Source organism: Podarcis bocagei, assembly GCF_964188305.1.
Source record: "Podarcis bocagei genome assembly, chromosome: 10".
Classification (NCBI taxonomy): Eukaryota; Metazoa; Chordata; class Lepidosauria; order Squamata; family Lacertidae; genus Podarcis; species Podarcis bocagei.
This window is the reverse complement of record NC_138135.1, coordinates 35,517,918-35,533,924: the sequence shown is the minus strand read 5'-3', so window position 1 is coordinate 35,533,924 and position 16,007 is coordinate 35,517,918. Positions and strand designations below refer to the sequence as shown.

General features: G+C 42.6%; 1 protein-coding gene and 1 long non-coding RNA gene across 3 annotated transcripts in view; one reads left to right on the top strand and one right to left on the bottom strand.

The window, feature by feature from the left end:
• The window catches only part of GUCY2C (guanylate cyclase 2C), a 47,210-nt gene that overhangs the window by 4,474 nt on the left and 26,729 nt on the right, over positions 1-16,007 (bottom strand). For both annotated transcript variants that reach the window (XM_081209509.1, XM_081209510.1), the window contains 10 exons: positions 12,773-12,905; positions 12,062-12,199; positions 11,250-11,338; positions 9,545-9,636; positions 9,207-9,365; positions 7,585-7,777; positions 6,788-6,962; positions 2,806-2,904; positions 2,069-2,163; positions 1,138-1,214 (listed from right to left, as the gene is read on the bottom strand). In XM_081209509.1, the coding sequence (XP_081065635.1) occupies positions 1,138-1,214; positions 2,069-2,163; positions 2,806-2,904; positions 6,788-6,962; positions 7,585-7,777; positions 9,207-9,365; positions 9,545-9,636; positions 11,250-11,338; positions 12,062-12,199; positions 12,773-12,905 (1,250 nt within the window). The remainder of the gene's footprint in view (positions 1-1,137; positions 1,215-2,068; positions 2,164-2,805; positions 2,905-6,787; positions 6,963-7,584; positions 7,778-9,206; positions 9,366-9,544; positions 9,637-11,249; positions 11,339-12,061; positions 12,200-12,772; positions 12,906-16,007) is intronic.
• Positions 3,735-9,549, top strand: LOC308595462. The gene is made up of 3 exons (XR_014012043.1): positions 3,735-6,387; positions 8,569-8,685; positions 9,284-9,549. It is a non-coding gene; the product is annotated as an uncharacterized lncRNA (long non-coding RNA).

Here is a 16,007-nt window from a genome sequence, read left to right as displayed (position 1 = left end):
TCATGCCTATTTCAGAAATCTTAAGGCAGCAATCACACACACACAACACCCCTGAACAACCTGTTACAAAACATTTTGACCTTTCAGACTTGGGAATATTTCCAGTGGAGAAAAAAACCCCAGTTTTTTAGATACAGACTGAAAACCATAACGCCACATGGCTTTGCCTTGGGGGATAATTCTTAAACTTTTACCTTTACCTTTAATTATTTTTTTTAATTATCCCACTTATAGAACAGCTTCTCCTTTGCTGGAAATTCCCTCTGTTCTCAAGGGGTTCTTAGAACTCCTGGACTACCAACTGCCTGATTTTAAATCCAACCAAATTTGTTAATGAAGCAGGCAGAAGCTGAAATGTTTTAGCTAAATAATTTTATGCGGGGGGGGGGGTATTCAACTAAGTTTTACTCAGAGTAGACCAACTGAAATTAATGGCTCTAACTGGGTCATGTTCATTAGTTCTGATGGGTCTATTCCGGGTAAAAATTAGATGACTAACATCCATTGTTATCTGTTTTATCAAGTCATTGACAGTGTGATCCTACAAGCTTACTTGGAGGTCTTACCAAGTTCAATGGAGCTTATTCCCAGAAATATGGGTATAAATAAGACTGATTAACACTACCCAGACATAACTTTTGTCATATGAGATGAAAAGAGTAACGCAAGGAATTGTGAACCTAGGATGTTGGAGATTCATGTAGTAGTGACGCATCGCCTGAACTCTGACCTCTTCATAACCTATGTTCATACTGGACATCTGCTTTAGTATGCTTGAGTAAGTGTGAATGAATAAGGATAATTTTTAGACCTTGTTATTCAATACAAAAAAATTGACTGCAGTATAAAGGTGTGTGTTTGGCCATGGCACAAACGGTGCATAATGCAGCACTCCATCCTCCACTAGTTTTTCCCATTGGGAGAAGCTGGAGGGAGAATAGTGGGTTGCACAACATTGAGGATTCATGAGATCCTAGGATATGTGCATGCGTCCCCATGCACATTTGCACAGTTGCCATATTGATCTCTGCCAAGTGCACGCCAAACAAGATATTCACAGAAAGAGAGAAAAGAAAGGATACTGTAAATATTGATTTGCGCATTCTGTTAACAATCAGCTCTCCAAGAATCACTTACACAGAAGGAGGTGTTGGAAGATTGTATTTCTGGTCTTTCACTCCTGTCAGCCAGTAAGTGATCTCAGTTCCTTTGCCCTAATACAAAATAAGGAATAATACTTTGAGATTAGATTGCTGTATTGTATGTTTTTATATTCTTTATATTGCAGCACTTTATAATCTTTGCATAATTTACTTAACGAACATGGGGAGCATAAGGCATATTCCTACTGGGTGTTTTAAACTAAAACCAATACATATGGAAAAGAAACCAGAATAATCTACCTGAGATTACAGTTCTGTTCACAGAATCAGAGAATTGTAGAGTTGGAAGGAACCCTGAGGGTCATCTAGTCCTACTCCCTGCAATGCAGGAATCTTGTCTAGCCTCAATGGCAACAAGTCTTGTTAGAGATAATAAGAAAGTCAGGCTAGATGTGGAAAATGCAGGTTCAAATGCCTAGCCACCTATGAAATTCACTGGATCATGGCCCCAACTAGAAATTTAAAATAATAATAATAATAATAATAATAATAATAATACGTTTCCTCCTTTTAGATATGTGCCATCTCTAGATTTATTTTGAAAAATTATGGCTATTTGAATACATGCTATGTGTGTACACACGCACGTGTGTGTTTGCATGTGTTAGGTCAGCCTTCTATAAGGCAGAGTGAGGCATCTAGGTGGTAGATGGTGGGAAGTGTGCAGAATTGGCAGCAAGTTGTTGGAAGACAAAACTGTATTTGCCATGTGCATTGCCCTGCACTCCCCTCCAAGCCTAAACTAGCCTGCTGCCTCCCAGTGCGGTGGAGGATGTTGTTGAAATACAATTCTACTGTCTGCCCAGTCAGCTTCTCTGCATAGAAGTAGAGGTTGGTACAAATCTTGTCCTTCGCCTATGTCAGCAAAATGTTGTGGGTCACCGGAACGTGCATTTGTTTGTTACCTTCAAATATGTCTCTCCTCGCTCTTCATATTGGAATTGGCAGTCTGTTCTCTTGAGAATAGCAATAGTGGAACCACTTACATGAATCCGTAGAGCTATAGGCATGCAAACAAACATACAGTGTTTTAATTTGCTTTTTTTAATGTTTGGTTTTGTGTTGTGCCAGTCTATAATGTAGTTAAGTCTTGTGTTCCATTAGTAAAAATGAGCTGACGCAATTGTCTCAAAAATATGTTCATCTTCTGAATAGCATTTGCAAGTAGAGCAAGGCAACTGACATCATAATCCTCAAGGCATTCAAGTAATATTGGACTTGTCCTACCGGCTTCAGTCAGACTGATTGTCCTGAACTAATTATTGTGGCTACTTTAATCTGAATATTTATAGCCGGAAGGAAGGTTAGATGTCTCACCAAGCAGAGGGAGGGGACTAAGAAATACACCTAAAATACAGCAGAAATAGAAACTCTAGCAGTCCTTTGAGAAAAACCTTCTAATGGTGTGATTATTTACTACATGTTATCCTAGCCCTTCTCCAAAAAGCTCTGGGTGCTGTGTGTAGTGCATCTCCTCTCAGTTTATTTTCACAATCCCTATATGGTTCAGAGAAAGTGACTGGCTCAAGGTCAACCAGTCAGCTTCTGCTTTATTATGATAAAATAGGGTTTTTTCTGGGTAAAGAGCTCTGGATTAGATCCTAAAAAGTAATTTGTAGTGTAGATGTGAATTTGTCCTTACGCAATCCTGTAGATTCCATTCTTGAAGCTGTGTTCACAGTATCTCCAAACAAGCAGTAACGAGGCATCTTAATCCCAACCACACCAGCTGCACATGGACCTGAAAACAATAAAGCACAGAGCAGGAATTAAGAAGGAGAGGGAGTGTTTGCCTAGGAAAAGATTAGCCCACACACTCTCAAGATCACATCATAAACTGAGCAGGAATTAATTTGAAGTCATCAATGTGACTCATTAGGAATCAGATTTCCAAGGTGCCAAGATCTGACCAGGCCAGTACAAGGTCTGTCCTGCCTGAGTATGTCTGTATATTTCATTTACAGAATTTATAGCTTGGAGCAGGGAACAAAGTAATAAAGATAAAAACACACAAGATGATATACAAAAGTTTCAAAATCACAAAAACATGTCCAATAACAACAAATGGACAATTCTATCATAAGATAGACAAGCAAAACAATGAAGACATACAACAAAATTTCTTATTTAACCAAGTATCTTGATAGAAGCAAGCAAAGGATATTCAATCAGATTAAACAGCACTCCCTAAATAGGGATTCCTGTATGTCAGAGTTTAAAGGCTAGCAATAAGCAGCAAAGGTTTTCAAGGAAAATCAGACTACCCATAAGAAGTCTAAGGGCTGTTTCTGCTCAACTAAGCACAACTGGGACTGTATTCAATTTACTCCAGCTCCAAAGGCCTTCTGGGAGTTCCTTCAATGCTAGAGGTGAGGTTACAGGGAACCAGGCAGAAGGCCTTCTCGGTAGTCACACCCACCCTATGGAACGCTCTCCCATCAGATGTCAAGGAAATAAACAACTATCTGACCTTTAGAAGACCTCTGAAGAGAAGACATCTGTATAGGGAAGTTTTTAATGATTGATGCTTTACTGTGTTTGATGCTTTAATTTGTTGGAAGCTGCATTAATCCCTAAGTAGACCCACTGAAATGAATGACTCTAAGATAATCATAGTCATGTCCATTAACTTTAATGGGTCTACTTTGAGTAGGATGAGCAGTGAATACAACCTAGAGATTGAATTCACTATGAAAGACTGCTATTTGTGATTTTGAAACAGTGCTCCCCTCTGCTTCTACAGCCAGGGACTAAGTTGTTTCAATACTCCACACTTCAGGAGCCAGACAAGGCAAATCTGGAGCTTTGCCACAAAGCATAGCCACACGGATCCTAGCATTCACTTTCACAGATTTGCTTTATTCTGTCCCCCACATCCACAGATAATGCCACTGCTGATACTTTTTCTATGATGCAATGAAGACTACTGTTTCTGAGGAGGAACTTGTCAAATCATGAAGGTAGAGGCAGTTGGTAGATGCATGAACTCCATCGCTTTTCTTGGCATCCTACACCACCCCAGAACAGACTTGCAGCTATTAAATACAGAGAATAATAAATGAAGGTGTTGATGGACGGCTTGCAACAGGCTACAGACATCTGCTGAATCAACTCACTCTGTCCTCTCCTGTATGTATGCATGCCTGTCTCTCTTCCAATACAGTATTGTTATTGTAGATTCTTGCATTGTAGGGGTTGGACCTTTGGTTCCCTTTCAACTCTATGGTTCTATGTTATAAATTTTCAGGACCAGAATCTGTGGGTGCAAGTCACCCATAAATCCTGGAATTAGTAAAAGTTAGAATTAATCAAGGTTTGATTAAACTGTGCCAAACACAGAAACTCGTTAGTTTATGCTAACGAGCAAGGCCAGCTCAAAAGTGGGCTTGTAACAGGCCCCCATCCAGCTAGGGCTTTGGAAGAACAAAGGCTGGTGATAGCCGGTCATTAACCCATCAAGGAAGCCATCAAATGTTCATCATTGGAATGGCCGAGCCATGAACCCATTAAGAGGGCCATTAACAGAGACTCTCTGGGCAGGCCAGAAAATGGGGGGAAACCCTTACCTGACGTGACAGATAGTTAGCAGAGACAAAAGGCCAGTGGTTCCGGAGGAAGGGAAAAATGGCACTGGTCAATGAGGTAAAGGAACAGGACAAAAGTGTCACTCTTGCAAGCTGGAGCGGGGGCCAGAGCATGAGGGGGCTGTCTGTTTTATGCTGCAGAGAAGGTAAGACACAATGTTTTGGAGTCTCTTCGAATCCGGCAATGGAAGAAACAGGACCCTCTTAGGATGTGAATGCTCTGTACTCTCTGTATCTAGGCTCAGGTTGTAGGTATGTGTAAATAAGCCATATATTATAAAGACACCACAGTCTCCACAGTGCTTCATTGCCCAAAAGAAAACACAGACCCTGGTATGTGCACGTGGTACTCCTGAAATCTCACTGCTTAGAAATTGCAGTAGCACGTAGTTCTATTAATTTCAGAGTGACTAACTTGCAGCTGGACAGAAGCTATGAGGCAGTAGGAGCATTTGTGGATTTAATGCCTCCCTTCCCACTCTCAGCTACCCACAAAAGTTTTAAGTATCATCTCTGTACTACCTTCCTTCCGTATTTCCTCTGTTCAAAATCACCCTCTAAAGAGCGGTGAAAAGGGCAGTATTTAGACAGCCACTGTTATAGGAGAATTACCAAAGTGGAAATGAAGAGACTTCTCGTTTCAGAAGGGTTTTCGACGGGTCAACAGAACACGTGCATTAAGCCAACATTTCTTATGATCCACAAGATTGCCTTTGAAAATGCCATCACTAACACAGTTCATCAACCCTTATTATACTGTACAGAACTGAAAACAATTATATATCCTAAAACATTTATTCGCTAAGTCATACTTCAGTCTTTGATCTGTTGTTTCCTTTCCTCTCAAAGGACGGCAACCTGAACTATAAAGCAACCAATTTCCAGAAGGCTCTTCATTCTCTGTGGGGGTTTTTTAAAGGTGCTAGTAGAATATTTTGTCCAAGCAACCATTAGCGATAGCAGACAGTGAAGAGCAGCTGTGTTCAGCTGCTGCATAACTCTCTCTAGTGGAACACTATGTGACTGAAACGTAAGCACTGGGGTCAGGGAAGGGAAAAAAGAAGAGATGTATTCCCCAAAAAATGCTTGTGATAAGGGTCTCTGTAGACGTCCTGCTCTTATATATCTTCTGTGCTGCTGAGCCAGTTACAGAAACTGTAATTATTTTGATAATTAATTTTAAAATAGAGCCTCTAAGGGTCATCCCAGAAATCTGTTTTTAGCATTGCAAACTTCTAGTTGTTATTTATTGCGTGCCGATGAGAGTACTTCCCCCTTGAGATGGCATTCTATTTCAGGAATATCGCATTTTCCAGTGGATGCTCTGTATTATTTTTTTTGTACCTGGTAAAATGTGATTTGTATCCTGTATAATATGCCCACTGTTAATGCTATTACTTTTTAGAATGTGATGGTAAGTGGTAACTATTGGACGCTGCTGGTATGTAAATTGATGCAAATGGCACAACATTCTCCTCCTATGCCATTTTATGACTTTCTGTATGTGCTTTTGTAACTGTACTTTTTTCTTGTTTCCAATGCTTTAAACTCTAGAGATTGAATTTTCTATTCATTGTACCTCTCCAACATGGGAGTGATCATCAAGCCTTTTAAGAGAAAAGTGGTGAACATCAGGAGAGGTACCTAGTTCCATGCTGAAATGGCCCATAGTTTTCAGTGCATTTTGCTTTACTTTTCATTTGTTTTATTTCATTCTCTAAGCACCCACAAGCACTGAAGCATATTTTCCCTAATATTATAAAGAAATTCCCCCTAATATTATGTTTTTTAATATAATTTTCACGCTATGTATTTTTCATCCACACTCCCCCCTAATATACTCATTTCTGAACACAGTATTTAGTTGGAGAATGGCTTTGCAAAATTTGGAGAAGTACAAATTTCAAAGGATAGTCATGTATAGTTTCAGGAAAAGCAGATTGGGTAGGCTTATGTCAAAGGAAGCCAACCCAAGTTTCTTTCCCATCCTCATTCCTTTATTTTATTTTGATCAAATATTTGATATATATCACACCATACCAGAGTGAATTCCTATTCGAATCCATACAGGAAGGCCTGGTAGATGTCCGAGTTCAAAGGAGCCCATGAAGCTGAGTATATCTAATGCCATCATGGAAATGTCCACTGCGTGACGGTTGCCATTTCTCTTTGGTAAACCGCTTACTACCATATATGCATCTCCAATCGTCTCTACCTGTTGAAACAAGATCCAAAGTCATTATTTTTTTATCTAACGAAAGAGCAATCCAATATAGGAAAAACCTGAACGTTCCTGTTCTTTCCTGCTTGGGAATGCTTATCACATCCCAGTTAACAAACATGTTTACACAGGTATTTGGAGTTACAAATAGTACTCAGTATAATATCTATAGATGACTGTGATTTTCTCTGAGGTGAAGAACTGTTCTTTTAAAATGTTAAAGAGAAACAAGCCTTTTTCCCTATTTTGCACAACAATTTTAAACAGCGAAAATAACTACTACCTTTTATTTTTTGTTTTTCTTATATGCTTTGTTTTGCTTTCTGTCTCAGAAGAAACCAATTCCCGCCTTTTATTTTGTCTCTCTTAAACTGTTTCCACAGTGGGAAATTCATGCACATGAGGTTCGCTGTTGCCTTGCAGACCTTTGCCCAAACATAAGCACTTTCAATTTTCTGCCTCTGAAATCTATCGCAATGTTTCCCGTCCACACTAATGGGTAGAGCATGGATTAGCCCCTTAAAGGATTGGTGGCAATGCTCTGCTCCCCACCCCCCTCCTTCCACCACAAATCATTCTACCTAGCCTTCTGTTCTCTCTTCCCAGTTCTGGTCACCTTATAGACATCATGAGGGTCAAGAATTTGATCAAAGTTCTTGTAGATGTCATTGAGCATGTCCACCACTTCCATAGGGGTGCTGTATTTACAAAGGGTTGTGAAGCCTACAATGTCACTGAAGTAGATGGTGACTTCTTTAAACAGTTCTGGCTCTACCCGTCCAGTTTCCTTCAGTGACTTTACCACAGGCCTGTCAAAAGGAAGAAGATAAGTATCATAGGATGAAGCTTCTCAATTTCAAAGTGTGTTTTAAAAAACAGAAAAATATATGGCAGTACAGTAGTTCTATTAATCCTGGTAATGATAAAAGACAACACCATTCTAAGTAATTGAGATTTTAAATCACAAATGATATGGGCAATCACTCCGTCTCCTTTCAAAACATGTTAGAGGTCAGTGGGTAGTTGGTCATGTTTTGCAGATTTGACAGGATGGCCTTTTGATCCTCTTTCATGCCCAGGGACATTTCAGCTGTACAGATATATAAGCTATTAGTGCTCGTGTTATAATTGAGGAGACAAACCTTCTTCTGCTTGACTCTAACCTACCTGCTCAGAATTGGAAACTGGTGTTGGAACTGCTTATTTGTATGCACAAACTCAAGCACACAATTCCTTTCTCTTAACATGGAAGTTCTGTTTCCTGGCAGAATTCCAGGTTGTGTAATTCTATTCTGTTTTACTAAATTTCTGTCTCTGCTACACCATGGCAGCTGGTGGCTGGGGCAGGCAAAAGCTTATAGGCAGTTGTGTCCCATGCCGGCAGAGACCAGCGCTTCCTTGAAGATATGGGGTAAGTCCAATTGTGCCCTTTCCAGATATGTGATTCAAACCCGTAGTTAACACAATGTCAGGAAGTACAAGTCTATCTTGAAACCAAACTTGGATTGACTTCATGTTCATATATACTATTCTGTCTACTTGCCCTTCATTATTTAGCAGTCATTTAAATATCTGCCTGTCTTTCTCTCACACACAACAGAGCGCCTGCAGTTCTAGTTACAACTTCTAAAAAAAGAACATAAGGCTGCAGATGATCCAGAAAATGTGACCTAAGATTACCAAGAAGGGAGCATCTTTCCTACAAAATGCTTAAGAGGTTGGAGCATTTTAGTAAAGGGCAACTAAGGCAAAACGTAAGAGACATTTAGTAAATGAGCTTCAGGTTGGCTGAATCCCACAGCTGGGCACACACCTGCAGACGGCTGCAGCCAACATAGTGTGCCCCTGACATCACCCCTGCTAGGGTTTTTATTTGTGAGTTTTAGCTGGGCTGGACAGAGACGCTTGGCATTTCTCTGTGGGCTGAATCCAGAGCTATGGATTTGTGGAGCCTGGAAACCTAGTAGGGAAGCAAGATCTGCTGGAGTGTCAACTTTGTGAGCCTTTTTATCCTATGGTCAGATTGTGTATATGTGTAAACAAAGCCATATATTCTAAATACATCAAAGTCTCAATTGACCTTCATTCCAAAGAAACCAAATCCTGGCTTAATGCTGGAACCCCTTGAGTCACATGCTCCTCAGAGACTGGGGTGCACACAATCCTATAAATAAGCAATGATAACTTGTTTAGAGCCCCCCCCCCCGGTGATTTCTTGTCTGATTGGACAGCACTCACCCTGGAAGAAGCATGAAGTTAAGCCTGTCAGCTCTGTCTCGCTCTGCTTTGTACAGCTCAGTTCTCTCTTCTACCAGGTGCTCCAGGTTCCGTGAATACAGCTGCAGGCGTCGGATTAAGGTGTCCATGTAGCTTTCATTGGTTTGGCTGTGGTAGTTGCTGGGAATGTTATAAGGACAAGGATGAATTTGAAGGCTGACAACACCAGGAAGTTCATGTACATGACACCAGTGTATGGCTGCCATGTGGCCAGAGTGGAAATCTGCTAGACTTCTCCCTCTGAACTATCATTCTGGTTTAGCAGAACTTTTTTCTATCAAAGTAAATCACTTTCATACCTAAATATCTTAGCCAAGGTAGTCTCAATTTTCTTAAAATCTGGTCTCTTCTCTGGGTCTTCCTCCCAGCAGCTTTCCACGAGCAGATATACCTAGGGATGCACAATCCAATACAGGACTACTTTAGATATTTTGGTTTCCGTGATGAAAACTAAAATAGTGCTCCCCCACCACATAATCCTTAGCAACCCAAACTGGCTTCAAAGACTATGTTGTAACAATATCCAACCTTCTTCCCACCATTTTCATAACTCAATCAGCCACTCTCTGGAGCACCAGGTTCCACCCCTTATTTTTGCAAGCTCAGGTAGACATGCCCTTTCCAGGTGTAATGGGTTGTTGCTGGTCACCTATTCCAGATAGGAGTTCATTGTGGAATTGGTGCTGCTCATGTCCAGTTTTAATCCAGTTTTTCCTTTGCCATGGAAAATCTGATTAGTAAAATAACTCATTTTACATCTGCAGTCACTCCTGGTATGGAAGCTTGTTAGTGTGTTTTATTTATTTATTATGGTAAGCAGTTTGTAATGTGTGTGGTGAAGTTTCAGTGGGTGATCTCCATAACCACACCTATATCTCTTTTTGATCCTCACCTAAGCACAAACTATACCATTTTTTTCTGGTGGCCCATCAATACCAAAAAAAGGGGGGGGGAGATCCTATTTTCACCAGTTGCCAGATGCCCTGTTCAAAGTATTGTAGATATTAATAATGTGCAGCTTGAAGCAACTGGATGCATAAAAACTTACTCCTTTCGGACTAAACTGTTGTTCAGACCCATTAGTTTGATTCAAGCTTTACTTACAAAATTTTATTCAAAACAGAACAAAACATAAAAGATACACCCAAATAGTCCCATACAATATCTTGTACATGTCCAGCATAGGCTCAGCATTTATAAGAAATAAAATGTAATTCCAAACAGACCTAGAAGGCCTCCCTCTCCTTACAGCTTCCATTTTGCCTGGAGCTGTAGTCACTCTTGGAAAGGCTCATTTGTACATCCTCACTCCTAGAGAGCCTAAAAGGCAACTCCCTTTCAAAATGGAGATTTGAACCCAAATACCTTTGCCACATGATCAAAGGCACACACTCCATTTAAGAGCAGACAACAAAGCAATGCAGACATTGTATTATTATTAATAATAATAACAACAACAATACAGAGGTCTTGCACAATACTTCTTTATCAGTCTTATGCAAGGCCTTAGCCTTAAATTTAAAGCAAACAGAAACAGAAATTGCCCCACCATCACAAAAAAGGACACACCCCTTTTCTGCCAGTTGTGAAGCATGTTAACTAAACTGGTTGGATAACTGGTAATTTTTGCTCTTGATCACTTCCCAGATTTTCCCTAGCACTTTTTCAGTCAATCAGAATGCAGGTCACACTTGCCAGGTAATCAGTGTTATCTAAGTTAACCTATAGCACCCCTCCCTCCCCGATACCATACCCACTCCAAACTGTTAAAATAACCAGCAGCTAAGTCAGGAGCTACTATGATGTATGAAAGCTCATTACATTGGCTTCTGTGCATTGGGATTGCTAATAGGAGATGTTAATGTGGTGTAAAGGCAAAACACTGGAAGAAAAAAAGTTGATTACACTCCTCTCTGCCAAACTTGCTAGTTTTAACCTGTGCATGCCGTGGGCATAACCTCTTACTATTCAGTTGAGCTTGGCTTTCTTTCAACATGGCCTTACCTCTTGCTTTTTCTCTCCCTCTGAATGCAATAGAAGATCCGGCCGGAAAGGTCTTGCTCCTTTATTGCTTTCTACTCTGCAAAGTTTCTCTAAAACAGGAGAGGGGAAAAGATATACAGAACAATTCAGCACATGAAGAAGACACTTTAACACAAGAAGCAGAGCTTTTCTAGGCAAGCAGATTGTGTCAAGGTTGTATTATATAAAACAAGATGGGCTTAGACCAAAATCCTATACCTGAATGAACACACTCATTCTTTGATAAAGGTCTGCATATGGTGGTTTTTCGATTTGTGAGACATGCGAAATTAAGAGTGCCTACTGGGGTGAACTGACAGATTGAGGAAGATATCTGCATTTCTTCGGCACGGCACCAAGATAAGATGCAAGATGAAAAGAGGAAAAAGAATCTACATCCCCCATTTCTCCCTCCCTCTGCCCAGCCATCTCACATCCTGGGTGTCCCACCACATTCCTGTTACAAGTATTTGAACATTTGTGGTCAAGCAAGGTTCTTATCCCCATGTTGGAAAGTCTAAGTAGATTTCTAATTAACATGCTCCACAGGTAGAAATCCAACATGAAAGCAAGGCAGCTTCCTTTAAACTAAAGACCAGAGCACATGGGCAGGGCATTGGCCTAGTGCATGCAGCCTCAATGTAGGGGCAAGGCTTGGCCCATGCTCTTTCATTGCCCCTTCACATGTTCAAACTTTCCCCAGGAAAAATTGCATTTTACTGCTGAATGGCAAATGCAAATGGCAATCCCTGGAAAACCTGTCATCAAGCCTTTTCATTACGCACAATGTTTACCTTTATGATCCCGACAATTGTCAGTGTAGAATGTCTCCTTACGCAGTATGATCTCTTGTGCTATAATTCCAAAGCTGTACACATCGCCTTTCTGAGATATGTCACCATGGCGGAGGTGTTCAGGAGCAGTCCAGAGATCTGAGGAGCAGGAAGAGAACTGTGTGTGTGTGACAGAAACAAGCGGATGAAATTGGTCGACAATTGTCTACTGCTTTGGGGGCTCAGCGAAAAGCAATTTACGAAATTTATGAAATGAACTAAAACCAAACAAAACACTGGCATCGGTAGGGTTGGCCCAACACATTTTACTTCCTGAGACAAAGGAGAATGGCTGGCCATGCATCTCAGAAGAAATGGTTGGGCAATATTTGTCACCACAACTGTTGCCTCAGTCGGCCCAATTGTAGGGTTGGCCCTGGGCACAGGCATATCTTCCAATTTCAGCTGTTTCTGATCCTCATGCAGATGGCATCAGAAATCACATCATACCACTGTTGGATTATCCTAGCTACACTACTTCTTCAAGCTGTGGTGCTGTGTGGCTTAGCGGAGGCAGTTGGGGGGGAAATATAGTCATACCATAACTATAGTGCTATACTGAAATAACAGAATATTAATGCCACATTTCCCGACAGTTCTCCTATAAGATGCAGTCAGCCTACAAATATTCATGAGGAATTCCCGAGTGAGGAATTCATCTTCCTTGTGTACCTTTTTTTGGCGGAAGAATAGAATTGCAGCCATAATCGGTTATCTTCACAACCATGCGGTTATCCACAACACAGTTTGTAGATTTCAGGCGGCCATGAAGCTCTGTTTTGCTGGAATGCAGGTAGGACATTCCCTAGGATATGAAGAGAGACAAAAAACAGCAACAAGTGACTGCCTAATTTTAGTGCCTGCCCCAAGTTTCCTAGGGAGGGGGAATGACTGTTTTATCTGGCTGCGGCAGAGGAAGTCGGAGGACTGAAGGACCATTTCCACCAGCACTGCTGAGAGATCAGCTCCACCAAGCTCTTCCCTCCAGCAACTGCCACCCGGCCGTCATTCCATGAGGCTGCAGCAGCAACAGAATTGGTAACACAGGCCCACCCCATTGGCTCTGCTGAGAGAGGATTATCAGGCTCTTCCATCCTTATGAGGAACGGTTGAAGGAGCCGAGTATGTTTAGCCTGGAAAAGAGGAAACTGAGAGGGCAATATGAAAGCCATCTTCCAATATATCAAGGGCTGTCACATGGAAGATGGAGCAAGCTTGTTTTCTCCTGCTCCGGAGGGTAGGACTCGAACCAGTGGATTCAAGTTACAAGAAAGGAGATTCCAACTAAACATAAGAAAGAACTTTTTGATGGTAAGAGTTGTTAAACAGAGGAACGGACTCCCTTGGAAGGTGGTGGACTCTCCTTCCTTGGAGGTTTGTAAGCAGAGGTTGGATGTCCATCTGTCATGGATGCTTTAGTTGAGATTCCTGCATCGAAGGGGGCTGGACTAGAATGACCCTTGGGGTCCCTTTCAACTCTGCAATTCTATTATAGTATGATCTGAAGCAACAAACCTGATTGTCTTTCCACCATAGGGACAACATATTTCCCTATTTCTCCTCAGCTTTCTCTCCATTTAAAAATAAAAATTGGAAGCTGTACACTCCTTCTCCAATGGAAAGGATCTTAATTTTTTGGGAGGTGAAAAATACACATATGCCAATAGGCAATAAAAGTGGAAGAACAAGCAAAACACCACATTTTAAGAAGGAAATGAAAACGAGTCTGACTTGCACTTACAGCTTCTTATTTTTCCTGACACACCCTCTCTTCTGGCATTTTTGACACACTGAGAGGGCTAAACTACATGGATTGCACCATCCACCCCCCACAGAAAGCCATATGTGATAGAAGCTGGCTGAGTGAAAGCCTATTTCTTCATTAGGTCTGGTGGATCTTTTGATAGGCTGAGAGGATACAGAAACGTTTTACCTCTCTCCCCTTATTCTGGAAGAGTACACTCTGTCAGAGTTTTCAGAGAGGAAGCTTAAAGCAGCTTTTACTTAAATCAATGTGTAAAGCAAATGTTTAACCTGCATTAGTGGCCAGAAATTCTTTTGAATTGCAGAAGCCTATCTCCCGCAAGAGATGTTCTAAGCCAAGTTAAACAGCAGGCAAATATGGGGTTGGAGACCCCACAGTTCTTTGCACCATGGTTCTGATTATGTTTCTTCCAGGGAACACTTCTGCCATGTTCCAACTGAAGGTTGGGACACTCAGCTGACTGATCTTAAAATGAGGTGTCAAATGTCTGCCTTAGAACTGAAGTATAGGCAGATGCTGTTAGAAATGCCCATCTTTGCCTCACATCCAAGCACTGACTGGAAGGATTAATTCAGAATCAGGAGGAGAAGGGTAGCAACAGACACTGTTCCCTTCTGTTGTGAGGCAGGGACCTTGTAGTTTGAGTTCACAGTGAAGACCCAGCGACTCAAACTTCTGTCCTAAAGATGCATCAAAGAAGTGTCAGAGACTAGAACGTTCAGTAACCGCTGTGCCTTAGCCTGCAGTTATTTGCCCTACAAAGAATGTAAACAAGCGTGCAGATTCTGCAGAGGTGTCCAGATCCAAAGTAAACCAGAATCCATAAATAATATATATATATTATGCTAATAATGTGAGAAACAAATGGAACTGATCAGACTGACCCTACCTTCTGATCATAAAATGAGCTAATGTCTGATTAACATCTTCTGCAGAGGCTCATCTCCAGGTCCCCTGTTGGAGCTGTATTGCATTCTGGGACCCCAACTTCACCATTTCTGCCATGGCACCCCAACTTTGCAGTTTCCTCTCCAAGGAGGCAAGTTGGTTGTTTTTTTGGTTTTTTTATTAAAATTTGAGAGAAAGGAATACACCGTATTTTTCGCCCTATAGGACGCGCTTTTTCCCCTCCAAAAATGAAGGGGAAATCTGGGTGCGTCCTATGGGGCGAATGCAGGCTTTTGCTGAAGCTTGGAGAGCGAGAGGGGTTGGTGCGCACCGACCCCTCTCGCTCTCCAGGCTTCAGGAAGACATCCGCAGCCTAGGCAGCCCTGCGGGAGGTCCCGCAGGGATGTCTAGGCTGCAGATAGCAGCCTGCCGCCCAGCGCGAGGGGCGCCCTGAAGCAGAGCGCCCCCTGCGCCAGGCAGACATCTGCAGCGTGTTGGAGCCCTGCAGGAGTTCCCCGCAGGGCTCCCCACGCTGCGGATAGCAGCCTGCCGCCTGGCGCGAGGGGCTCCCTGAAGCAGAGCGCCCCTCGCGCCGGGCAGACATCCGCAGCGTGGGGAGCCCTGGAGGAGTTCCCCACAAGGCTCCCCATGCTGCGGATAGCAGCCTGCTGCCCAGCGCGAGGGGCGCCCTGAAGCAGAGCGCCCCCCGCGCCAGGCAGACATCCGCAGCGTGGGGAGCCTTGCAGGAGTTCCCCGCAGGGCTCCCCACGCTGCGGATAGCAGCCTCCCGCCCAGCGCAAGGGGCGCCCTGAAGCAGAGCACCCCCCGCGCCAGGCAGACATGCGCAGTGTGGGGAGCCTTGCAGGAGTCCCCGCAGGGCTCCGCACGCTGCGGATAGCAGCCGGCCGCCTGGCGCGAGGGGCTCCCTGATGCAGAGCACCCCTCGCGCCGGGCAGACATCGGCCAGCCCCACAAGCTCAGGGGACAGCAGGGAGGCGCAGCACTGCCATCCCGCTGTTCCTCGACCTGGTTCTGTTTCCCCGACCTGCTTTTGGGGGGGGGGAAATAAAGGAAATTTTCCCCCCTTTATTTCCCCCCCAAAAAACCAGGTGCATCCTATGGGACGGAGCGTCCTATGGGATGAAAAATACGGTACTTTCCAGCACCAGCTGAAGATCTTCCTATACGCACAGGCAGATGTAGATTTTAAATTATTTCTCTTTGTTCTAGTTTGTTCTTTAGTTGTTCAGCTTA